The following is a 26,662-nucleotide window of genomic DNA, read 5'->3' on the forward strand; positions in this document are numbered from 1 at the left end:
TTATTTCTTGCAAGTGAAAGGTTGAAGTTGTTATAAACAAATGCCAAGTTTCTTTCTGTCACTTGACAAACTCCATGGTTGGCTGAATCCATGTTTTGGAATCTCTTAACTGGAAGTCTGAGCACTGATTTTAAAAGAGAGAGATATGAAACGCTGGAATGTGAATATATAGATGTACTTAGAGGATTTAGAGTCCAGCTTTCTAGCTTGTGTGGCCCCTCCTTTCCTGAGGAAAATGAGCCTCCTACTCTCACTCAGAGGAATTCTCCTATTTCTAAAGAAAAGGTCCATAGTCTTCACAACTCATTGTCTCCCAAACAGTAATCAGGTTAAAATGGAAGCAATCCTTATCATATCCTTATAAACAATGCTTACCACATTGCAAGAATTACAGACTTTAGCAATTTATGTTGGCAACTCTCTTGCAAATGCATGGATTATAGATTCTGGTGATACATGACAAAAATGAACATTTTAGATTAGGTTGAATTTACCAATGCAAAGTGTTTACCAAACATTGTATGTTCAAGGTGCTAGCTCAGGAACCTGGAAAGTAGTCTTAGTTAACTGAGCATCACTGGCCTCTGTATGTACTTCTTCAGTCACAAAAACCTAGCCTTTTAGAACACTGGAATGCTTTTTGATGACTCAGACACAGTAGCGTTTTCTAGAAAACATTTTGTGAGTTTGAAATCCTGTCCTGAAGGACACCTTATGAGCTTAGCAGGAACTAACATGTATGTAGTGCCATTTCTCCCACAACCAGAATCTCAGGAAACCAAGCATGGAGAAAAGGTAGTACTTCTCACGACTACATTTGATGATCCAATTGTAGTCCCACCACTCTGGACTGATGATTTAGAGGTTCCAGTCCCTACAGAGCAAATGCTTCTATCAAGGGAAATAAGAATTACATAGATATGGAGTTTAAAGCTGCCACCTGGCTATCTTGAGCCTCTCATGACACTGAATAGAACACAACACTGTGGGCAGAAAATGAGTCTGCTGTTGGCTGAGATGGAAAATCCTGATGGTAAAAAAGAACTGAGATTCTTGTCATATGGAGATAAAGAAGAGTAGCCATTAAAGTGAGATAATAACCTGAATCTCCTCCTCAAATCTACATTCAGTATAAAAGGTTCACTGAGTTTACTAAACAAGAGGCAAGAGCAAGGGCTCAGGTCCCTTAGAAATGAAGGCAAATAATTCTGAACAGTTGAGATACTTGCTGAAAGCAAAAGGAATACAGGAGAATGGTGGTGGAAGGAAGTTATAGGTTACTTTATAATAAAATGCTGAAACAAGGACTTTAATCTAATCTGTCTCATTTCTTACTGTAACATGTATATATTCTTATAGTTTATCTTAAATTTCTTTTTTCTCTCCCTGTTGCATATATATATATATATATATATATATATATATTTAAATTTTGTTATTATTTTTTAAATGGAGATGGCATCTCATTATGTTGCCCAGGCTGGACTCAGACTCCTTGGCTCAAGCCTCAGCCTCCAAAGTGTTTGGGAGTACAGGTATGTGACATCATCTTGGCTAAATTTTTAGTTTTAAGAGACAGAGTCTCATTACGTTGCCCAGGCTGGAGTGCAGTGACATGATCATGGCTCACTGCAGTCTCCAACTCCTGGGCTCACGCAATCCTCCTGCCTCAGCCTCTCAAGTAACTGGAATTACAGGCACGAGTCACTGCACCCAGCCTCCTATTGCATATAGATGTAAACGGGATGTGAAAGTAGTAGTTAGCTGTTTAATTTTGTCCACAGGATGAGACAACTGAGGGGGAATCATGACAGAACTATAAGAATGCGCATCTGCTAGAAGGCTAGATTTGCAACTAGATGAAATAACCACAAGACTTTGGGTCAATTTTTCCCATTGTATTAAAGCAACTCTAAAAGTAATAGTTACCTTGATTTCTGAAGAAAAGTTTCTGATTCAATAGCTCCAAAATTGTCCTGAGACTGAACTTCTAACAAATTGCCAGGTAATATTGATGCTGATGTCTGGGGACCTCACTTTGAGAACTGCTTCTTTAAATAACACCCAAACGCATTTTTTTCCCATCTGTTTAGAGAAGCGGTGAGTGTAATCCTTGATAAACAAAATGAAAATTACAAAAATGTCACTGGGGATGCGTTTTTTGAAAGTTTATTGGAAGAACAACCTTTACAGATATTGGATGGGCAAGAAAAAAGAGACTATAAAATTGTTTGCTGGTGTATTTTTGGCTGTACAGCATTTCAACACCCTTTCTATGTTTGTGGAATGTTCTGCTGTGTGATTCTTCATGGTCTCAGAGAAGCTATAAAGTCTAGACATCTGTTTTCTCTGTCCCTGGTGCTGGAGCACAGGCCCATGATCTCAGTGTTTCTGGGGTGGTGGTGATCAGGGTGATTGTCTATAAAACAAGGCGGCTCATCCAGCGTCCTGCTGATGCAGCCACACTAGCCTCACTAGATTGTTCCTCTGTCATCATTTTTGCCATCGTTATGGTTGACTGGCCACCTTAATCCTGCTGTCCACTGTAAAAAAGTGATTCGCTAATCTTGCCAGAGATTCTATGAGCTACTATTTCTTTTCTGTTCAAGTTAGAATAATGTATATTTCTTGCAAAATAGAAGCTAACAGACACCAAAGCACAGGCCAAGAATGGTACAGATTCCATGCAATACCACTCACAATGAAGTTATTTTAATGATAGGCAAAACATTATTTCACTTAAGTGAAATGTCACTTCTCAATGCTTAGAGATCAAGTATCCAAGCATTTTTTAACATGAGAGGTAAACAAGAATCACCTTCCTCTAAATTCTGTACTCATAGATGGGTCTTAGATTTGGCTTCACCAAAACTAATCAAATGGGATGAAAGTATATAATGCAGGAAAGCTGAATGTCTAATAGGGTAGAATCTCTCTCACTGTATTTTGCTGAGGTGGAGGTGGGACCTCCTCTGGCTAATTAATTCTCTAAGCAATACACAAAATGCACATTTTGATGCTGCGATATCAGTTTTGTAGTATGCCTGCTCACCATGCCAAAGATGACAAGTGTGACAAAAATAATAGTCCTAGGGTCTCTCTATCCTTCACTGTTGCCTAAAGTTAAACGCTTTTTAAATATTTTTAAAGAAAAATTTGTAACCGTGTTTTCATTTGACTATAATTGTCCTCTGATTATTACACTAAATATTTAAAATTAAATATTTAAAACTCTGCTTTATATATTTAGCTTGAGGGGATTTTATCCTATTTCTCAATAGGGCAGTAAAAAAGATTCTATGAAGTAGTCCAATAAAATGTCTATTGTATATATTTATGGTGCGCAACATGGTGTTTTGATGTATGTATGCATAATGAAATGGCCACAACAGTCCAGCAAATTAAACTATCTATGACTTGCTGTAATTACTCTCGTGTGTGTTTGTGTGTGTGTGTGTGCAGGGGGTGTGGAGTGGTGGTGGTGAGAGCACCTAAACTCTACCCTCAACAAATTTTTATATGCAATACAATATTATTAACTACAGTTCTTATGCTCTATATTAGATCTTTAGACTAATTTATCCTATAAAACTGCAATTTTCTTCTCCTCGACCTACTACTTTCCATTTCCTTCTTCTTCCTGCTCCTCCTGAAAACCACCATTCTTCTATCTGTTTCCTTTCTTTTTTTCTTTTTTTTTTTTTTTGAAATGGAGTGTCGCTCTTGTTGCCCAGGCTGGAGTGCAATGGCGCGATCTCGGCTCACTGCAACCTCTGCTTCCCGAGTAGCTGGGATTACAGGTATATGCCACAATGCCTGGCTACATTTTGTATTTTTAGTAGAGATGGAGTTTCGTCATATTGGTCAGGCTGGTCTCAAAATCCTGACCTCAGGTGACCTGCCTGCCTCAGTCTCCCAAAGTGCTGGGATAACAGGCATGAGCCACCACGCCTGGTCTTTTTCTCTCTGTTTCTATGTGTTTGATTTGTTTTACATTTCACATAAAAGTAAGCTCATGAAGTATTTTCCTTTCTGTGTCTGGCTTATTTCACCTAGCATAATGTTTTCCAGATTCCAGGCTTTTTTAATGAAATGAGATTTTAAGGAGAAGTAAAACAACAATTTGTGTTGGTTACTTACTTTTGTTGTGGACAGATGACTTGTGTGTGTTTTGGGACTTAGGATAGATAGCCAGGTGAGGTTTGGTCTTTGTGAAGGCCAGAGACCATTCACTGAACCAACTATTTTACATCTTCTTGGGCCCCACTATGATTCTCTTACTCTCTGACTCTTTTAAAATCTTTTTTACCTTTGTATTAGTCCATTTTCATGCTGCCGATAAAGACATACCCGAGACTGGGAAGAAAAAGAGGTTTAATTGGATTTACACTTCTTCGTGGCTGGGGAGGCCTCAGAATCATGGTGGGAGGCAAAAGGCACTTCTTATGTAGTGGCAGCAAGGGAAAATGAGGAAGAAGCAAAAGCGGAAACCCCTGACAAACCCATCAGATGTCGTGAGACTTATGCACTATCATGAGAATAGCCCAGGAAAGGCCAGCCCCCGTGATTCAATTACCTCCCCCTGGGTCTCTTCCACAACACATGGGGATTCTGGGAGATACAATTCTAGTCGAGATTTGGGTGGGGACACAGCCAAACCATATCATTCCACTGGTGGCCTCTCCAAATCTCAATTCTTGATTTCTGTGCACCCGCAGGCTCAACACCATGTGGAAGCTGCCAAGACTTGAGACTTCCACCCTCTGTTGTCATAGCTCAAGCTCTATATTGGCCCCTTTCAGCCACGGCTGGAGTGGCTGGGACACAGGACACCAAGTACCTAGGTTGCACACAGCACAGGGACCCTGGGCTCAGCTGACACAACCACTTTATCCTCCTGCGCCTCCCAGCCAGTGATGGAAGGGGCTGCAGTGAAGGTCTCTGACATGGCCTAGAGATATTTTCCCCATGGTCTTGGGGATTAACATTTGGCTCCTTGCTACTTATGCAAATTTCTGCAGGTGGCTTGAATTTATTTCCAGAAAATGGGTTTTTCTTTTCTATTGCATAGTCAGTGTGCAAATTTTCCAAGGTTTTAGGCTCTGCTTCCCTTTTAAACCTGAACGCCTTTAACAAGACCTAAGTCACCACTTGAATGCTTTGCTGTCTAGAAATTTCTTCCACCAGATATCCTAAATCATCTCTCTCAAGTTTAAATTTCCACAAATCTCTAGGGCAGAGGCAAAATGACATCAATCTCTTTGCTAAAATACAGCAAGAGTCACCTTTGCTCCAGTTCCCAACAAGTTCCTCATCTCCATCTGAGACCACCTCAGCCTGGATTTTATTGTTCATATCTCTATCAGCATTTTGGGCAAAGCCATTCAACAAGTCTCTAGGAAGTTCCAACCTTTCCCACATTTCCCTGTCTTCTTCTGAGCCGCCTAAACCATTCCAATCTCTGTGTGTTACCCAGTTTCAAAGTCACTTCCATATTTTTGGGTATCTTTTCAGCAGCACCCCACTCTACTGGTACCAGTTTACTGTATTAGTCCATTTTCATGCTTCCAATAAAGGCATACCTAAGACAGGAAAGAAAAAGAGGTTTAATTGGACTTACAGTTCCACATAGCTAGGGAGGCCTCAGACTCATGGCAGGTGGTAGAAGGTACTTCTTATAGGGCAGTAGCAAGAGAAAATGATGAAGAAGCAAAAGCAGAAACCCCTGATAAACCCATCAGATCTTCCGAGACTTACTATCATGAGAATTACGTGGGAAAGACTGGCTGCCATGATTCAGTTACTTCCCTCTAGGTCCTCCTACAACATGTGGAAATTCTGGGAGACACAATTCAAGTTGAGATTAGAGTGGGGACACAGACAAACCGTATCAATCTGTACAAACCAAAGTGTGCCATAACTGCATCACTAGATCATCTAAAAACACCTTTCACTCATTCACTAATAACCTTGCTTTTCTGAGCCTAGGGAAAGAAAAGGGCATTTTGCATGGAAGGTAGGATAGTAGTGAGCAGGGCTGGCAAATGTGTGGCAGCCTTTCTCAGAGTGATCTGAGACTTGGCAGGAAATAGGCGCTCAGTCCCAAATAATGGCAATATGAGGTGATGGATGTGGCTTGCAGATATTTCTCTTGTTATGAATTAGACTGTCCTTGGTCAGGTTAGCTGGTCAAGAAAAGTAATCAGTTAATAAAAATAATTGTCTTTTAAAATAATAAATGAATCTCAACTCACCACAATAAAAATATGAAATAATTTTAGTTTCTCCATAGTTGCCTCCAACTGTAAAATTGTTAGACACCCCCTTCTGATATTTTACCTTGTTAGGGATATTTGGAAAATATTAAAGAAGGTTGGGGCTTTCTTAGCCATTTGCCATATAACAAAGCTCCTTAATCTATAGACATATGAATTTGTTCCATTTATCACTAGGAGGGCAAAGTGCCACAAGCCTCCTTTGGGTTTGTCTGTTTCTTTATGATGCTGGTGCTCTTTGTTGATTTCATGGTTGCCCGGTCTCCAGGTATTTGGTTTGCATCTATTTCCTTGGTGGAGTTTTCCTTTGAGGGGAGGTGAGACTCAAAAGCTAGATCATGTGGGTTTTTGGTAGCCACTCTAATAAGTCTAAATTTGGGGGAGATTGGGGGTTGGTTTTGGTTTATTTTCTTCTTTTTCCTCTAAGACCTTTGTTCTAGTAAATTTTATTTTTAACATTAAAGACAAAGCTTTGGAAAATTTTAAGTTATGACATGATCTGAATGTTGCCTTAGGAGGAACTTTCTATTGAGTGAGATGGTCTGCAAAGGTGGAGAAAGAGAAACCAGTTAAAAGGCTTTAGGTGGGAGATTACTGTAGCTAAGATTAGAATAATACTAGTGAAGACGGTAAGGAGCTAGATTCAAGACGCATTTTTATTACAGAGCCAATAGAACATACTAAAGAATTCGATGTGAGGTGTGAAAGAAATGGACTGAAGTGCCAAAGAATTCTACAAGGTAGCCATTAAAACCACAGGTGAAAGTAGGAGAATATCTTGGTGGGGACCATGATTAAAAATGAAGCAAATTATATAATCAGATGGAAGTGACTTCAGAAGAGAATGCACAGGGAATAATGGTGGCAAAGCAAAGATCTGTCCTTCCTCTCTGACCCCATGAGTCAATGGAGAGGCAAGAAAAGAAAACATCCATTTAACTGGTTTTCAGAAAAAAAGTGGTATCAAGCGAAAATAGGTATCAGACAAGAGCAGGTAGAAAAAGGCATGTTAGAGAGAGGATTCGAAATCTAAAGGGAATTATTCACAATAAAGTGGCACTAAAGTGATACAGGGACCGAAGCTGTAAATGAGGCTATAGGATGAGTTTGCGAAGAAATAGCACAGGAGTTACCCTAATCAGGGCACTATTAGTTAAAGGTATCATGGAACACAGCTTGAAGGTACATGTTAATGATAAGGGAGGAGCAATGTTGAGTTGGAAAATCTGGTTTAAAGGCCAAGTTATACAACTTACCAGTGTCAAGATTCCAACTACAATGTTAGCATGATAGGAGGCATATCCTGTGTTGATGAGACGGTACGGATGGTCTATTTTACACTTTAACCTGGTAGGTCTTTTCTAATTTCTACATTTATTTTTAGTAGAGTAATTATGACATCAGAAGGAAATCATCCAATCATGATTTCTGCTTTTCTTTTAAAATTTCTTCTCATTTTCATTAGTCTTTTACCTTTTCTCACTATCTACACTTCTTCCTTCGTCTCACCTCTCCTCCGTTATATAGTTTCTGGTATATTGCTTAATGTACTAACTTTCTAACATCTTATTTTATATTTGAAACTAATTTTTTACAATTTTGGGGCCCAGAATCTTAAAAATACTTAACCAGGCTGGGCAAAGTGGCTCACACCTATAATCTCAGCTCTTTGGGAGGCCAAGCTTGGAGGACTGCTTGAGCCCAGGAGTTCGAGACCAGCCGAGGTAACATAGTGAGACCCCGTCCTATGAAACAGAAAAGAAACAAATGCCCAGCTGGAATATATTTCTTGTGCTGAATCACAAATATCATAACATCAACTATTCACATTTTTGGAAAGTGAACACTGTTTTCTGGATGACCACATCACGTAGGCCTATTATCATTTCCCTAGTAATGCCACCTTGTGATATCACTAATGTCTATCTATACAATGAGCCTCTCATACACAGGATAAGGCAACATTTTTAAGCAAAGCATGAAATTTTGTGACACAGCACCTGGAGAGACTGTGAGTTTGATATATATTTTTCCACTTTACTGTCAAGCTAAACATTATTCTTTTTTATTAAAGCTTAATAATTAAAGCTTAATTTTACAAGGGAAATTTATACATACTGCTTTATTAGTATACATATCACACTTTGTTTTCAAACCTTACCATAGCCCATGTAACAGGACTTGAACTTCAGAGTTACAAAATTGCCTCTGCTATGATGGAGGAGGAAGAAATGCTTAGATAAGAGCAATTCATAGTGAATGGAGGAGGTGGTGAGTTTTGTCACGTTAGAGGCTGACTGAATCATGAGCAGGTCAAATGTGTCAAATAGTTTCATTGAGAGACTGGCTTTCAATACTAAAAGTTTTTATATACCATTAGTTTTGATGGAGAATTTGAAAAGGATTGCCCCACATCAGCAGTGTTGCTCTGTTAAGTGTGATTTGCAAAGTACAAATATCTGCCAAGATGGTAACAATTAGAAATTACTTTTGATAGCAGCCGTCTGTTAAAAACTTAATTAACATAGAATTTTGAATGTTTGCAGTGTCTGTATCGACAAAAGGCCAAAGGCTTGTTGAGCCAGCTAAGTGGCTTTTTACAATGGCTTTTCAAGATTGCAGATGCCGCCTGCGGAGACAACAGTCTTATTTGAGGTAACATTTTTTATTCTTGGAACTCGTTACATTTAATTTTGTATTCAATCTTTGCCTTCTCATTGAATTATAGGATTCATAAAAACAACGATCGTATTCTCAGAATTTTGCATAATGTGTGGCATATTATGGCCTCTCAATAAATGTTGGTTGAATGAATAATTTTTATTTAGGAAGATTACTCAAACTGGCAAACTGTGCCAAATAATGATTGATTTTTTTCTATTAGTCAAACTTCAATTAACTATAAAAAATACAAGATGAGTCGGAAAAAACAAATTTCACAAATAGCTTAGCAATTTTATTCATTAGTTTCTACCTTCTCTTTCTTCAATAAACCTTTTTCTGGAGATAATTCTGATCTGTCTCTTGAGGGATATGTAGTCAACCGCAAATGGTCCCATGAGTAGCAAATAGACAAAGCCAAGAGTCTACAAATTAACAAACTACACAATCAATCCCCAAAATGTTTATTATATGTAGAAAAGTAGCATTTGGTTGTTTGAGACCTTCGTGAGTCACCTGTTAATCACTGGAGAGTTATTAAAATCCCAGTATTATTTCATAATGCAACACATAAAAATAATTCTGAGTGCTCTTGGAAAATGTTTCTCAAGCCATATTTGAGGGGTTTAGTTACTTCACTGGATATTGAACCTTCTTAATAATTCCATTCTGATTCCCTATTTATGATTCTGTGTGTATGCGTATAAGGAGGAACAAACTTACTTTGTTATGAAAATGTTTTTGGAAAGATGTTTCTCTCTAAAACAGAAAACACTGGAGGAATCAGTCAAGGAATGTCTATCAGGCTAGTAGCTGAAAAAGCTGAAGTTAGATGGGACTTAAATGACATGCAGACATCTAAAAATCAATAGTTCATTAAAGTGGTGTGTTTCAAAGTTAAGTATCGAGTGTGCTACAAACATTTCAAGAAAAACGTCAGTAGGCATAGCTACCAACAATTATGTTCAATTCATAGCCATTGAAATACAAGGACCAAAAAAACAATTTTGTCTCCCCCAAATAAATTTGACTCTTCTAGTCACTTGTTAGAAGCAAAGGTGCATTACCTAAGGCCATCAGGGTAATTACATAATCAGGTGATACATAATTCTGCAGACAATGCTGTGAAGTTTAGGATATATCCCTAGATATAGCACCCTCTTCAAAGTCAACTCAGCAGTTTTGCTTTGGCAGAAAAAACTACAAAATTTTGGTTAGATAGGTGAAGCCAATCACAAATTGCTAAAATTTTTCTCTGAGGTGAGATAGTTGGATGCAGGCATTCTATTTATAATGACCACTATTTTGCAAACCCATCTTTAAAGAGAAATGCTTCATAAACGTAATATGGTGAGGACGGGGGAATGACAGGGGCCATTGGTGATGTAGGGGTCAATGGAAAGCTTTCCCTTCACTCTCTGAAGTATTGCTGGAAAATCAAGGCACAAAAGGCAGACTAATTGGAAAGGCTTACAATTTTTTTAAACAACATAGCACGAGGAAATCATAGTAGAATAATTACCCCAATGAGGTACAGATGATAATATACCCATCTTTTTAGAGGAAAGGAAGATGAGAATGTGTGTGTAATTTTAGGAGGGTAGTAAATGAATTCGATGGGCTTGAAGAATGTATCACGGCCTGGGACAAAGTCCATTGGCCCTACCGAGCAGCCAATGGTTTGTGACAGAAGTCTGCCGGTTGCTCTGACAGACTACAGTCCTTCTTTCTAAGATATGAGTTCAGTTAATGAAAACTCAGAAAAGAAACTTTTGTTTCCTGTGCTTTCGGAGAGAAAAAGGGTTGAGAGGGAGGAGCTGGAAGAGAGGGGTATGGTCAGAGAGACCTTCTGGCTTCTTCAGTCTAGCATATCAAAGCACCATATTTCGGGAGACTGTGGTCTCCCAAACATTAAGAAACTACTCTCAGTACCTACTGGCAGTGCAAGGTCCTTCCAATGGTTAATTGTACTAATGCAAACCTATAACATTCTAGTGAGGTAGGTAAAAACCTCAGTTAAATGAGTGGAAACAGAATTACAGAAATACGGTGTTTTGTTTAAATAAGGGGGAACAAAAGAACGCAATCTCATCAATTTTGATGCTGACCTATGTTTGAGGTATTAGTGGTGTTAACGGTTTTAACAGCGGAGCACCCAGGACCAGAAATTCTTCCCGAGTTTGACGAGTGGGAAATTACAGCAGAGGATCTGAAAGAATAACAACCAATAGAGCAGGAAAAGCAATATTTAAATCCACTTCTGAGCCGAAATTGGGCATTTCGGGGGATGGACCTGGCAAAGAGACAGTAGTCCAAGAATCCCTCCCCGCTCTGCAGGGCTCGCTCCCTCCCCTGCAGGGGACCACAGCTCGGCGCTGCCTGGTTTCCTTCGTCAGGGGACTGGCGGGGAGGGCGGAGGCGCGGCTTCGCGAAGGGCAGCTGGGGCCACCCGGCTCTCACCGCCTCCTGCGCGCGCGCTCTCTATTGCTCTACAGCCCCGAGGCTCACGAAGACAGCTGGCGCCCGAGGCTCATCAGGAAGCCATGGCGAAGTCCCGGGGACGTCTGTACCTTTGGATGTGCTTGGCTGCTGCGCTGGCATCTTTCCTGGTGGGATTTATGGTGGGTAAGTGAGTGAAACACCTTCCCCTGACTCCGGGGCTCGCGATCCTCCGCAGAAATGAAGGGAGAAGTTCTGGAGCTCGAAGGGGCTGGGCTGTGCGGTAGCCCTGGCCGGCTGGGCTAGATCTGATGAACTCTGCAGATTTCAGCAAAACCAGACGGAATGTATTTTTGGGCTTCCTAATAGACAAAGTGTGTTTGAAATTTGAATTTATTAAATGTTCACTGAGTTCTGGGCCGCTGAAAAGACAACCTACAGCTGTCACTATGTGCAGGGGTGAAAAAACTCGTTTTATTTCCAAGCAATATTAATGAGTTAAAACTTTCAACTGGTATGAGCAGCATCAAAAGCAAAACAAAAAACAAAAACCCCTGCTCTTCATTTAAACAAATATTTGTGGAATGTCCCCTATGTGTCAGGGACTAAATGTCCAGGGAACAGGAAAGGCCACGCCTTGATGCATAATGTAAGAAAATGGAAGTATTTCCCTTAAATGAAACTCTTTTAAGCAGCTCAAAATTACATTACATATCAGAATTTACAGGTTTTCTGCATTTAATGTGAACATTATTTTTTAAAGCTCACCATGATCTGTCAGATACAGGCTCTTTTGGGGTAAGGAGACAAGGGTGGCTTCACTTCTAGTTTTAATAAAGTCAAAATGAGTTTGTGTATATGTGTGTATGTTTGTGTATTTTTTTCCCCTCAGGCTGGTTTATTAAGCCTCTCAAAGAAACAGCCACTTCTGTGCGCTCTCATCAAAGTATACGGTGGGAACTGGTATCCGAAATGAAAGCTGAAAATATCAAATCATTTCTTCGGTAAGTTTATTTGGCATATTTGATCTTAAAAATCATGTTTAAAATGTTGCAGAGTGAGAAGCGTATTATAACTTGTTATATACATGAGGACAGTCTTCTCTGTGTGAAATTACATATTAGTCATTAACTTATTTTTTTAACGCCTCTTTAAACTATTCTTGGGGTGAAATCCATTAGAATGTTACAAAAGTAGGTCTTTCTTTCCTAACTTTATCTAACAAAAAGTACCTGACTGGCTTATTGAGAGATGTTTCAACTTCATGTAACTTTGGATCTAACTGAAGGTTACCCTTTGTTCATCAGTGCCTGGGTTTTAATCAGCAATTTTTTTTTAGATATCGTATTCTGCCAAAGAAAGTTAGATGCTTGTTGACTAAGTGATTTAGTGGAAAAGTGATCAAAGTCTCTCATTCTGTTTGCCAAAAGTTAAACCTTTATCCCATCTTGCAAGTATAAATTTATTGTTTACAGATAAGACAAAATGAAACCAAAAAGAATCATTGCAAATCTGCTAGCTTCTAAGCATGAAAAGCAGTGGCAATCAGGGGAGTGATTATAAAAACTCCTTAAGAGCAATGACCATGGCATTTATTTCTGTATTCAGACTCTTTCAAATGAGTGTTATTTTTAAAAATCAGCTTTAGTGAAGTATAATTTACATAAAATAGACTGCATCCCTACAAAGCCTATAATTTAATTTGAGAGTTGTGACAGATGTATGTTATGCTGAACAAACCACCTCCTCCATCATGCTACGAAAATATTCCATCATGCCCTTTGCGGTTTATTACCCACCACCTTCCATCCCTGGCACTAGGCAATCACTGATCAATTTTAATGTCACTGGTGATTCATTTGCTGTCATTGGTGATTCATATAGATTACTATATAAGTGGAATAATATATGTTCTTTTGTATCTAGCTTCTTTTACTCAGAATAATGATTTTGAGATTCATCTAGATTGTTGTATGTATTAGTAGTTCATTATTTTTATCGCTGAGTAGAATTCCATTGTATGGATGTACTACAATGTGTAGTTGGTGGAAATTTGGGTTGATTATAGTTTTTGACTATTGTGAATAAAGCTGCTATGAACAGATGTTTACAAGTCTTTCTGTGGGTATGTGGTCTTATTTCTTTTGAAATGGTTGGCTTTGATGATAAGCATAAGTTTAACTTTTTAAGAAAATGCCAAAGATAATTGAAAAGTGGTTGTACAATTTTGCATTTCTACCCCAAAATAAAGAAATCGGTATTCCAAAGAGATATCTGCACTCTGATGTTTATGGTGGCAGTATTCACAATAGCCAAGATATAGAAGTAACTTGTATCCATCAACAGATACTATGGTGTATATACAGGATGAATTATTACTCAGCCCCCAAAAAAGAAAGAAATCCTGTCATTTGCAGCAGCATGGATGGTCATTATGTTAAGTGAAATAAGCCAGGCACAGAAAGACACATGTTGCAAGATCTCACTCATATGTGGGAGCTAAAAACATTGATCTCATGGAGATAGAGAATAGAATGATGGTTACCAGAAACTGAAAGGGTAGTGAGGAGGGTGGGGATACAGAGAGATTGGTTCAATGGGTACAAAAATACAGTAGGTAGAAAGAATAAGGTCTAGTATTACAGAGCACAATAGAAGAACTATAGTTAATGACTTATTGTATATTTCAAAACAACTAGAGTGTATTTGAAATGTTCCAAACTCAAAGAAATGATGTGTTTGAAGTGATAGATATCCTAATTACTCTGATTTAATTATTACTTATTGTATGCTTGTATCAAGATATTACATATATCCCATCAACGTGTACAAGTAGTAGGTATCCATAAAATTTAAAAATAAAGGAATAATTTTAGAAGTCTACTCACAACTTTGGCCTATTTTCTATTTAGATATATGTTCTTTTCCCCCTGTGGAGTTTTTTGTTTGCTGTTGTTTTTGTTTTTGTTGTTGTTTTGAGACAGAATCTCACTCCATCACCCAGACTGGAGTATAGTGGTGCGATCTCAGCTCGATGCAGCCTCCATATCCTAGGTGCAAGGGATTCTCCCACTTCAGCCTCCTGAGTAGCTGGGACTACAGGCACACACCACCACACCAAGCTAATTTTTTTGTTTGTTTGTTTTGTTTTTGATAGAGACAGGGTTTCATTATTTTTCCCAGGCTGGGCTTGAACTCCTAAGCTCAAATAACCCACCCACCTCACTCTGCCAAAGCACTAGGATTACAAGCATGAGCCACCATGTCCAACCCTCTGTGGAGTTTTTTGATTTCTTTGTATAGAGTTCACTCTTGAATAATGTGGGCATAGAGTGCTGACACCCCATGCCATCAGAAATCCACATACAACTTTTGACTATCCCCAAACTTAACTATTAATAGACTACTAGTCACCTTAGCAATATCATAGACAACATGTATTTTGTATGTTACATGTATTATTTGCTGTATTTTTAAAATAAAGTAAGTTAGAAAAGACAATGATATTAAGAAAATCATAAGAAAGAGAAGCATTTGCACATTTACTATTCATTAAGTGAATGCAGATTATCATAAAGCTCTTGATTCTAGTGGTCTTCACAGTGAGTAGGCTGAGGAGAAGAAGGAAGAGGAGGGGTTGGTCTTGCTGTCTCAAGGATGGCAGAGGCAGAGAAGTTGGAGAAGGGGAGGCAGGAAAGGCAGGCACATTCCTTTTAACTCTTATACATCATGTCTGTTTTTTACTTTTTTGTTTCTCTAAAAATATTTTTATACAGTACCAGTTCTTCTTCCATCATTTGCTTTAGTGTTAGTGCCTGTATCATAGAAAGACCGTATGTAAAAGAAGGGAAAAGCAATTTTGAATAATGGAAACCCTTCTGCCAGATTGTCTAATATCAACTTGTTTTCTGGTATTGCTTCTTCTGTGTCTTCTTCCTCATTATCTAGTACTGGTTTAGAAGTATTCATCTCCATCAAATCATCTTCTGTTAATTTCTCTAGTATCTGCTACCTTTTGATTTTTTTCCAAGATAAATATCTTGAAACACTTCATCCCTCAACCTTTTTTTTTTGCCATATTCACAATCTCTTTCATGGTTACCTTATTTGGCTCTGTCATAAATCCGGTGAAGTAATATACAATGTCTGCACACGGGTTTCTCTAGCAGGAATTTATTGTGTTGGGCTTGATGGCTTTCACAGCATTTTCTATAACAATGATGGCATCTTCAAAGGTGTAATTCTTTCAGAATTTCATGATGTTCTGCCGGGGTTCTCTTCCATAGTACTGACAATCCTTTCCATAGAGTGCAACGAGCCTTAAAGATTCCTATTATGACCCCTTGATCTAGAGGTCAAATTAGAGATACGTGTTTGGGGGCAAGTACACTACCAGAACTCAGGGTTTTTGGGTAGCAGAGGCGTTTTCCAATACGAAAAGAACTTTAAAAGGCAGCCCTTTCCTGGCAAGGTATTTTCTGACTGAAGGAACAAAGTATGGGTGGAGCCAATCTAGAAAATGGGTTTCTGTTGTCCAATCCTTCTTGTTGTACAACCAAAAAGACTGAAAGCTGGTGTTTATCTTTTTCCTTCAAGGCTTGGGGATTAGCAGCTTCATAGATAAGGGCAATGCTGATCATAAACCCAACTGCCTTTGCACAAAACAGTAGAATTCGCCTATCCCTTCCTGCCTTAAATCTCAGTGCTTACATCTCTTTCTTACTCATAAATATCCTTTGTAGCATCCCTCCGCCTTGAGAATAGGGAACTTTAATTTGCATTAAAAAACATTTTCAGGCAGATATCCTTTCTTCTCAGTATTGAATATATAGAATTCTAAATGTACAGTTTTTCACTTTACTTTGAAGATGTTATTCCATTGCCTTCTGGCTTGCTTATATTTTCTGCTAAGAAATCTGTGATAATTTTTTTTTTAATATATAGATTTTATTGCACTTTAGGTTCTGGGGTACATGTGCACAACATGCAGGATTGTTGCATAGGTACGTACATGGCAATGTGGTTTGCTGACTCCATCCCCCATCACCTTTATCTGGCATTTCTCCCCCCATTATCCCTCCCCAATCCCTACCTCCTGCTGTCCCTCCTCTATTCCCCCACAACAGACCCCAGTGTGTAATGCTCCCCACCCTGTGTCCATGTGTTCTCATTGTTTAACACCCGCCTATGAGTGAGAACATGTGGTGTTTGTTTTACTGTTCTTGTGTCAGTTTGCTGAGGATGGTTTCCAGATTCATCCATGTCCCTACAAAGGACATGAACTCATCATTTTTTATGGCTGCATAGTATTCCATGGTGTATATCTGCCACATTTTCCCTGTCCAGTCTATCATCTATGGGCGTTTGGGTTGGTTCCAGGTCTTTGCTATTGTAAACAGTGCTGCAATGAACATTCGTGTGCATGTGTCTTTATAATAGAATGATTTATAATCCTTTGGATATATACCCAGTAATGGGATTGCTGGGTCAAATGGAATTTCTATTTTTAGGTCCTTGAGGAAGAGCCACACTGTCTTCCACAGTGGTTGAACTAGTTTACACTTCCATTAACAGTGTAAAAGTGTTCCTATTTCTCCACATCAGCTCCAGCATCTGTTGTCTCCAGATGTTTTAATGATTGCCATTCTAACTGGAATACCCTCAGGACCTGGGCCACCTCTCCCCTAACCCATCTTCCATTGTAGGAAAATGCTTTTAAGGTTGTGAGACCTGCCATTGACTATTTGGGCCCTGGAACCAGTTTAACTATGCTCTCCTAGATGGAAAAGTTCTGCCGTAGAGAGAGCCAATCCTAAGCAAGACAAATTATACACCAAATACCAAGTCTCATAGCCTTCAGCCTCTGAACTTCCCCAAAAGGTTCCACCGATTCAAGACTGGTTCCACCACGGATTTGAACCAGTAACCTTAACCAACTGTGCAAACAAGCCACTTGCAGTAAGGGAAGGCGGAAAGCTTTCTTGAGCCCTGTTTTGAATGCGAATGCTGCGCCCTGAGGCGGTGTGGCTTGCCTAAAAGCTGGGCGGGGCTGACAGCCCGCAGCCACTTCCTTTCTCCCACCCACACCCACCGGAAGAGGAAAAAAGCCGCTTGCTGCTTCAGTTTAAAAGATGCCTTGAAGCAGCTTCTGGGCCTGCCGTGAGTTCCCCACCTCCATGGCTTTCGGTTGCCCTGTTGACCCTGCCAGAACCACGTGAGCGCCTGGGCCACTACCCAAGCTGCTGCCCACACGGGGACCTGCAGCCAGCAGGCAAATGCCCTGGGGAAGCATTTTTTACACTGCTGCCTGGGACTGGGAAAGGCCAAAGAGGCCTACCGGAGCCATGCACTAGGCCGCCAGGCTCCCCAGTCCCCTGCAGGCTCAGGCTGTACCTCGCCCCTCCCCGCTGTTTCCTCCAGCCTGGCAGGAGGTCCCAGTTCCCGTTTGAGGGCTGGGCTGTTCCCAGCCAGCAAGGAGCGAAAGGCCCTGGGGCCAGTGCTCTCCTGCTCTGCACCACAGGCTTCCGCAGGTTTTGGTCCCAGAGATAATATCCGAAGGATAGAGAAGAAGAGCGAAAGCAGAGAGAGAGCTTGGAGGTAAAAAACAAAAAAACAAAAAAACAAAAAAACAAAAAACAAAAAACTGCTTTTTTTTTTTTTTTTTTTTGAGACAGAGTTTCGCCCTTGTTACCCAGGCTGGAGTGCAACGGCGCGATCTCGGCTCACCGCAACCTCCGCCTCCTGGGTTCAGGCAATTCTCCTGCCTCAGCCTCCTGAGTAGCTGGGATTACAGGCACGCGCCACCGTGCCCAGCTAATTTTTTGTATTTTTAGTAGAGACGGGGTTTCACCATGTTGACCAGGATGGTCTCGATCTGTTGACCTCGTGATCCACCCACCTTGGCCTCCCAAAGTGCTGGGATTACAGGCCTAAGCCACCGCGCCCAGCCCAAAAACTGCATTTTTAATTCTGGGTGGCCCGCACCACTTAAGACGGGTATGGCCGTGCAGCTGCTCCGGTTCCCCACAGACCTGCCTGGCTGCAGCCACTTCAGGTATTCTTAAAGAGACAGGCAGAATGAGGCTGGTTTTACTTAAGATTTTGAAGTCTTCTTCTCCAGCTGTACCTCTTTTTCTAGCTGTACCCCTTTTTCTGGTGTACCCCTCCAGGCAGGAGAGAGATGGGAGAGGGGCATGGCGCTGGGAAGTTCTTGCCCTTAAAGCTGTGCCCCGCTGTGGACCCGGAAAGAGAACACATTCCCTCAATTCTTTGTTAGTTGTACTCCTAGGTATTTTATTCTCTTTGTAGTAGTTGTGAATGGCAGTTCTTTCTTGATTTGGCTCTCTTTAAGTCTGTTATTGGTGTATAGGAATGCTTGTGATTTCTGCACATGGATTTCACATCCTGAGACTTTGCTGAAGTTGCTTATCAGTTTCAGGAGATTTTGGGCTGAGACGATGGGGTCTTCTAAATATACAATCATGTCGTCTGCAAATAGAGACAATTTGACTTCCTCCTTTCCTAATTGAATACCCTTCATTTATTTTTCTTGCCTGATTGCTCTGGATAGAACTTCCAATATTATGTTGGAAGTGGTGAGAGAGGGTATCCTTGTCTAGTGCCAGATATCAAAGGGAATGCTTCCAGTTTTTGCCCATTCAGTATGATATTGGCTGTGGGTTTATCATAAATAGCTTTTATTATTTTGAGATACGTTCCGTCGATACGTAGGTTTTTGAGAGTTTTTAGCATAAAGGTCTGTTGAATTGTGTCGAAGGCCTTCTCTGCATCTATTCAGATAATCATGTTGTTTTTGTCTTTGATTCTGTTTATATGGTGGATTACGTTTATAGATTTGCCTATGTTGAACCAGCCTTGCATCCCTGGGATGAAGCCTACTTGATCATAATGGATAAGCTTTTTGATGTTATCATTTTATGCTGCTGTGATCGGTTTACCAGTATTTTATTGAAGATTTTTGCTTCTATGTTCATCATGAATATTGGCCTAAAGTTTTCTTTTTTTTGTGGAGTCTCTGCCGGGTTTTGGTATCAGGATGATGTTCGTGTCATAAAATGATTTAGGAAGGATTCCTTCTTTTTGGATTGTTTGGAATAGTGTCAGAAGGAGTGGTACCAGCTCCTCTTTGTATGTCTGGTAGAACTCAGTACTTTACTTAATGTCGTTTGCAGAACTTGTCTACTGCCTCTTGGTGAACAGAAGCTGCGCCTCCTGTTACCTTGATACTTTTAAAGACAAGCCTCTTCCTAAATTTATCAAACCATGTTTTGCAGGCCTATTATTCCCTACTTTTACATTCTTTTTGCTTTAAGTTGTCATAGAATGGCTTTGCTTTTTCTCATATCGTATTAATTAGAGTCTATAGGTCTGCCTTTTTTTTTTTTTTTTTTTTTTTTTTTTTTTGAGACGGAGTTTTGCTCTTGGTACCCAGGCTGGAGTGCAATGGCGCGATCTCGGCTCACCGCAACCTCCACCTCCTGGGTTCAGGCAATTCTCCTGCCTCAGCCTCCTGAGTAGCTGGAATTACAGGCACGCGCCACCATGCCCAGCTAATTTTTGTATTTTTAGTAGAGACAAGGTTTCACCATGTTGACCAGGATGGTCTCGATCTCTTGACCTCGTGATCCACCCGCCTCAGCCTCCCAAGGTCTGCCTTTCTTATAGCAATCCTACACCCACATAAAAGTTACATTTTTAATCCAAGAGAAAAAGGTAATTTTCAAAAGTACAAGGTTTTCACACTTGCTAGCATAGCTGCAGTGACAGCTTCACAAATTTTTTCTTCTTTTTATTTTTTTAACAATATTCCTTATGCTGGATTTGTTTATCCTGAAAATGGAGGGCAATCACAGCTGCAGACCTCCGTCTATGGTACACCAAGCAATTCATCTTTTTCTTACAGTGTATCATTAGTGGTACTTTGTATAGATCCCATGGTGTTATTCAAGGTTTATAGTATTGTACTAAACATGGTGAGAACTACATGAGATCCATGAGAGATCATTTTTCTTTACTGCCATAAGCAATTTACTGGAGAGACAAACTGTTCATGTAGAGATGATTAGGGAGATGATTAGCATCACACAGAGGTTTAAGCAGATGCTCACAACATGAGCTCACTGCAAGAGCGATAAGCTGTGACTACAAAAGTATTACTGTAGTACACAATGTACTGTAGTTAATTTCACATAATTATGATTTTATAATGTATCTTTATGTTTGTTTACATTTCTCTAGACTGCAAATGGCACCATGTGGTCTGTAAGTGCATGCATAAGTTTTGATACATTTTAACTTTTCATAATAGAATCTGTATTTAAAAGTAGTAAATGATAAAATAGATACTATTTACATATACTTCACGCATTCATGACAAACCTTATTTTTTTAAAAAATGTTTTAGGCTATGTGGTTCATGAGTTTTTTTCAAAAAGTTGTAAATCTCCAAAACATTTTGTAATATATTCATAAAAAACATATATATATATATATAAGTGATTTTTTTAACATACTCATTGAAAAAAATTTTCTAATACATTCATTAAAAAAATTCATATATAAGTGGAGCCATGCTGTTCAAACCTATGTTGTTTCAAGGGTCAACTGTATTCTAGATACAAGTCTTTTCTTGGAAATGCAGTGAACAAATATTTTTTTCTAATCTGTAATTTTTCTATTCACCCACCCTCATGAGCAGATCAGAAGTTAAAACCTTATTATGATGAGGTTTAGTTTATCAGTTTTTCTCTTTTTGGATCATGTTTTCGGGTTCATATCTAAGAACTCTTTGATTTGGCCTTTGATCACTTTTGTCTTTTTTTTCCCAAAGATTTACAATTTACCTTTTACATTACAGTTTCTGACCCATTTTGAGTTAATGTGTGCATAAGGTGTAAGGTTTAGGTTGAGTAAATTGTTTTGCTTGTGAATGTCAAGTTGCTCTATCACCATTTGCTAAAATGTTATCCTTTTTTCATGTAATTGCTTTTGCACCATTGTTAAAAATTGGTTAGGCGTGTCTGTGTGAGTCTATTTCTAGATTCTGTCTTTTGTAGAGACAGAGTCTTATTCTATTGCTGAGTTTTATATTCTGCCATATTGAACCAGTACAGCACTGTCCTGATTATAAAAGTGGTGTCATAGATTTTAACAACACATAGAATGATTCCTCTTACCTTATTCTTTTAAACAATTACTGTAGCTATACTATGTCCCTTAACTTTTCATTTAAAATATAGAATAAACACATATTTGTCTAAAAAACTATTGCTGGAGTTGTGATAGGAATTACATTAATCCTGTAGAGGAATTTTGGAATTTTTGACATTTTCGCTATGTCCAGTCTTCTGTTACATGAACATAATATGTTTCCAATTGTAGATCATCTTTTCTTTTATCAGCATTTGGTAACTTGCATCAAGCAGATGCTTTATATGCTTTGCTAGATTTACATCTAAGTATGTCATTTTCTTTGGAGCAAATGCAAATTATATTGTGTTTTAATTTCAATTTCCACACATTTGTGTATTGATGTTGCATCCTGTGGCCTTGCTGAATTCTAAGAAGGTTTTGTTTGATTGGTTGGTTTGGTATGGTTTTGGGGAAGTTTTCTGAGACAGAATCTTGCTATATTTCCCAGGCTGGTTTCAAACTCCTGGGGTTGAGCAATCCTCCCACCTTGGCCTCCAGACATGCTGGGATTACAGATGTGAGTCACTGCCCTTGCACTTGGCTGGAAGGTGGGAAAGAGCTTCGTTTGTTTCTTTTAGAGTCATTGGAATTTTCTATGTAGACAGTAATGTCATCTTCAAATAGGGAACGTTTCATTCCTTCTTGCTTTCTAATCTGTATGGCTTTTACTTTTTTAAAGAAAAATTGCCTCTTTTTGCTGACTGGAACTTCCATTACTATGTTGAATAAAAGTAGTGAGAATGGACATTCTTTTCTTTTTTGTAATCTTAAGGAGAAAGATTTAGTTTCACCATTAAGTATGATGTAGCTGTAGGTATTTTGTTGATGCTCTTTGTCAAGTTAAGAAGCTCCCCTCTGTTCCAAGACTGCTGAGAGGTTTTTTATCCTGAATGGGTGTTGAATTTTGTCAGGTGCTTTTTCTGTATCAATTAATATAATCAGATGATTTTTCTTTTTTAGCTGGTTGATAGGGTAATTCCTTTATTTCTTTACTAATTTGGGAGGAGGTCAAATTTAATCCAGAAGGATGTTATAATTTTCTCCAGGAATGTGAAATTGCCTATTTGTCCCACTAATTTGGTCAGTTTTTGCTCTATGTATTCTGAAGCTCATTAATTAGACATATACACATGGATGTTGTTATGTCTTCAAAACAGAATGACGTTTTATTTTTATGAAATATGCTTCATTATCTTTAGTAATAATCTATTTAAGTCTATTTCATGTCATATGAATGGAATTTTTGACATTTTTGCTATGCTTTCTAATACTTATGTTTACATAGGATGTCTTCTTCCGTCTACTTACTTTTAACCTATCACTTTCATTAGAATTAAAATGTACCCTCTATAGAGAGAACACAGTTGTCATTGCTGTTTTATCCATTTTTGTAATTTTAATTTAAGTATGCCCTCTGTAGGCAGCATATAATAGATATTTGCTTTTTTGTCCATTCTGGTAATCTCTGCCTTTTGAGTATTTAGTCCGTTAACATATAATATAGTTATTGATTGATATAATTAAACTTAAATCAGCCACGTTATGGTTTGTTTTCTGTTTTCTTTCTGTACCTTATGCATTTCCTGACTTTTTTGATAGTGAGTAAAATACATGAAATTTTATTTCAATTTATCTTTTGGCTACACCTCATTGTACTTTTTAGTGGATACTCTAAAGATTGTATTATACATTTATAATGTTTCACTGTATTCTTAAGTTTACTACTATGTCACTTAATATAAAATGGAGAAAACTCACATTTCTATGTCCATTTACTCTCTCCCTCACCATCCTTTATACAGTAGCTGTCGCAAGCATCGTACATACACGAAATATGAACCACAAAAATAATGCTGTATTAATGTTATATATTTTTTGAACACTTATATGTATTGTAAACCAACTAAAGTTAAAATTGGTATTTCATGTTTCTTAGGTATTTTTCATTTTTAATGCTTTTCATTTGTTTCTGACGATTTAGGTTGCCCTGTGCTATTTCTGTTGAGCCTGAATAACTTTGTTAAGTATTTCCTTTAATGTGGAATCTGATGGTGACAAATTCTTAGTTTTTCTTCATCTATAAAATTCTTTATTTCAACTTTATTCTCTAAACATATTTTTCCTGGTTATAGAATTCTGGATTGACTGCACTAACACACATGAAGTGTTTAGAACTTTAAACGTTTCACTGTCTTCTAGCTGCTGTATCATCTGATGAGAAGTTTACAGTCGTTAAATCATGTAACATGTATCGTTTTTGTCTTTGATTTTCAGTAGTTTTACTATGTGTCTAGGCATAGTTATCTTTAAATTTAGCCTGTTTGGGCTCTCTGAGTTTCCTGATGAGGTAAATTTATGTCTTCCATTAATTTAGGAAAGTCTTGTTTATTATTTCTTAAAATATTTTTCTGCACCATTCTTTCTCTTCTTCTAATACTCCAGTTAAACCCTGGAGACAAATATACCCAGGAAAATGCATACACTACGGTTAAGAGATAATCCTTGACTTATGATGATTTGATTTAGAATTTTTCAACTTTATGATGGATTTATCAGAATATTAAATGCATTTTCAATTTAGTAATACTTTTGACTTTCAATGAGTTTATAGGGACATAACCTCATCATAAGCTGAGTACAATCTCTATTTTCTGCCCGTCTGTGCTGTGGTTTGCTGAGATCACAAGGTTCCATGTTAGTGTCTATGGATAAACTAGAGTGAGCTATTATAATGAGGAATAAAAACAGCTATACTGTTCTTATAAAATTTGAGCTTATTTATCATCAAGGCACATCAGATTTAAGAGGTTAATCCAAAATACCTGTTTTGAGGTGCTTTTTTGATGATACAGGAAAAGAATGAGTAGGTAGTGGGATGAACATCACTTGAAGAGAGACTCAGTCTATATACATAGTTCATGCAATGGGATAGAATGGCAGTGTTTAGGGTTTTGTTTGTTTGTTTGTTTGTTTTGAGACAGTTTTGCTCTGTTGCCCAGGCTTAAGTGCAGTGGCACAATCTCGGCTCACTGCAACCTCCGCCTCCCGTTCAAGTGATTCTCCTGCCTCAGCTTCCTGAGGAGCTGGGATTACAGGCACCCACCACCACACCTAGCTAGTTTTTGTACTTTAAGTAGAGACAAGGTTTCACCATGTTGGCCAGGCTGATCTTGAACTCCTGACCTCAGGTGATCCACCTGCCTCAGCCTCCCAAAGTGCTGGGATTAGAGGTGTGAGTCACCACGCCCATCCAAGAATGTCTTACCAAGCGAGACAGAGTGCTTACGTTTAAATTAGCTTAACTTAAAAGGCCAGGTAAGATGTTAACACTATTGAACTCTGTTTGCAGCGTATCATCAAGTGTCCAAAAGAAAGGTCCTAGAAAATGACATGAGGCATCAGAAGTAAAATACGATAATGCTCTTGACTAAACATTAAAATAATCGATTTATATTACTAGTATTATGCTTTAGTGTATAATATGCATAAGTTGATAAGCAATCGTTGAATAGTTTTCATGATGATTAAATATCTTGTTGGTGTTGCTTTTTCTTTCTTTTGAATCCAACCAAATACAAAAATTATACACCAAGAATGATTACAAGAATAGGGATAGAGGGGATAGAGGGAAATACAGCATATTAGGGGCCCCCAACGTTTAATGAATGAAGAGGCATGACCCACAGTTTTGTAGATGACAGTACCTAGAAGGCGTAGTGGGTGGTAACTTTTGCTGTAAGCTTCAAAAAAGCTGCTCGCCGGCGCGGTGGCTCAAGCCTGTAATCCCAGCACTTTGGGAGGCCGAGGCGGGTGGATCACGAGGTCAAGAGATCGAGACCATCCTGAGCAACATGGTGAAACCCCGTCTCTACTAAAAATACAAAAATTAGCTGGGCGTGGTGGTGTGGGCCTGGGCAGGAGAATTTCCTGAACTTGGGAGGCAGAGGTTGCAGTGAGCCGAGATTGTGCCACTGCACTCCAGCCTGGCGCCTGGTGACAGAGTAAGACTCTGTCTCAAAAAAAAAAAAAAGGCTGCTAGTTTTGAAAGAAAGAAAAGATATATTTGAAAGAGCCAATGGAGAGTAAGAAGGCCTCCTAGCTGAACTTTAGCCACGAGATATGTGGGGTCATGGAAAATAAAACACCCTGCAGGTGAGCAGGGTCCTCAGAGGAAACCAGTTAAGACAAGGAGGTCAATGAAATATTCAGAGACGGTGCTGCAGATGTAGGTGAATTGTTGAGTGTAGATCTAAAGGGTTAATGAGCACAGCAGAAGAGTTTAGAAGGCAAAGAGGGGCTTGATGATTGGGTTAAAGGCCTTAATGGTGGGAATGATTTTATTCCTCCCAGGCACCTTCTTATTAACAGAACCTCAACTTGGAGTGTTGTCCCTCCCTTGGGAGGGGATGTATTCAGTGACGGTTACCTGAGTCTCGTGATTAGTCCATAAGCCAATCATTATAATTATCTACAGTCTGGCAATGACTGGTTTGAGAAGGGGTAAATGACCCGATTTTGCCTAATAAAATGGGAGAAAAACTTAGCCAAGATCATCTACAAAAATGTTCCTTTGTTAAGCACAAAAGAAGGAATAGTTGTTCTAGTTTGTACTTCCTTCTCCTGAAGTTACTGGGTGAGTTTGTATGTCTGGAGCTGTAATACTCATCTTGGGATCATACAGAGAAACTCTAGGATGTTATACCTTCCTACTCCTTTTCTGTACTTTTCTGTTTCATTTCAGGGGGTTCTTAAGATGGGAGACCAAAAAAATTCATGGCTAATCCTCCCTCCTAATTTAAGGAAATATGTATGATTTTTCTAATCGTATCTGCTTTTTGTATGAACTAAAATAGTGAATTGTATAAAGTAGAAATTATATATCGCTAGCCTTTTTGCTTTCTTATTCCTGCACATATAAAATAACTTCTGTCTGAACACATTTGTACTTTTTAAAAACAAATATGGTAAGAAATTAAACATCTGCTACCTGCAGTTTTCACTTTAGGACATAGAGAAAGACATCTCAGAGAAGATGATGCTTGAAGAGTCCTTATGAATGATTAATACTTTGCAAG

At 38.8% G+C, this 26,662-nt stretch overlaps 1 protein-coding gene across 2 annotated transcripts in view; it reads left to right on the forward strand.

Annotated features, from left to right (window-relative positions):
• Nucleotides 1–11,391: 11,391 nt before the first annotated feature.
• The window catches only part of NAALAD2 (N-acetylated alpha-linked acidic dipeptidase 2), a 56,558-nt gene continuing 41,287 nt past the window's right edge, over nt 11,392–26,662 (forward strand). Inside the window, exons 1-2 of one of the 2 annotated variants that reach the window (XM_021665638.2) lie at nt 11,392–11,561; nt 12,268–12,379. In XM_021665638.2, coding sequence (XP_021521313.2) covers nt 11,480–11,561; nt 12,268–12,379 — 194 coding nt within the window. In that variant the 5' untranslated portion in view covers nt 11,392–11,479. The remainder of the gene's footprint in view (nt 11,562–12,267; nt 12,380–26,662) is intronic. The other variant, XM_064365389.1, reaches the window with a different exon arrangement.

The sequence above is a fragment of the Aotus nancymaae genome, unplaced genomic scaffold, assembly GCF_030222135.1.
Source record: "Aotus nancymaae isolate 86718 unplaced genomic scaffold, 86718_ANA_hifiasm-v0.15.2.pri h1tg000059l, whole genome shotgun sequence".
In the NCBI taxonomy this organism is placed as follows: domain Eukaryota; kingdom Metazoa; phylum Chordata; class Mammalia; order Primates; family Aotidae; genus Aotus; species Aotus nancymaae.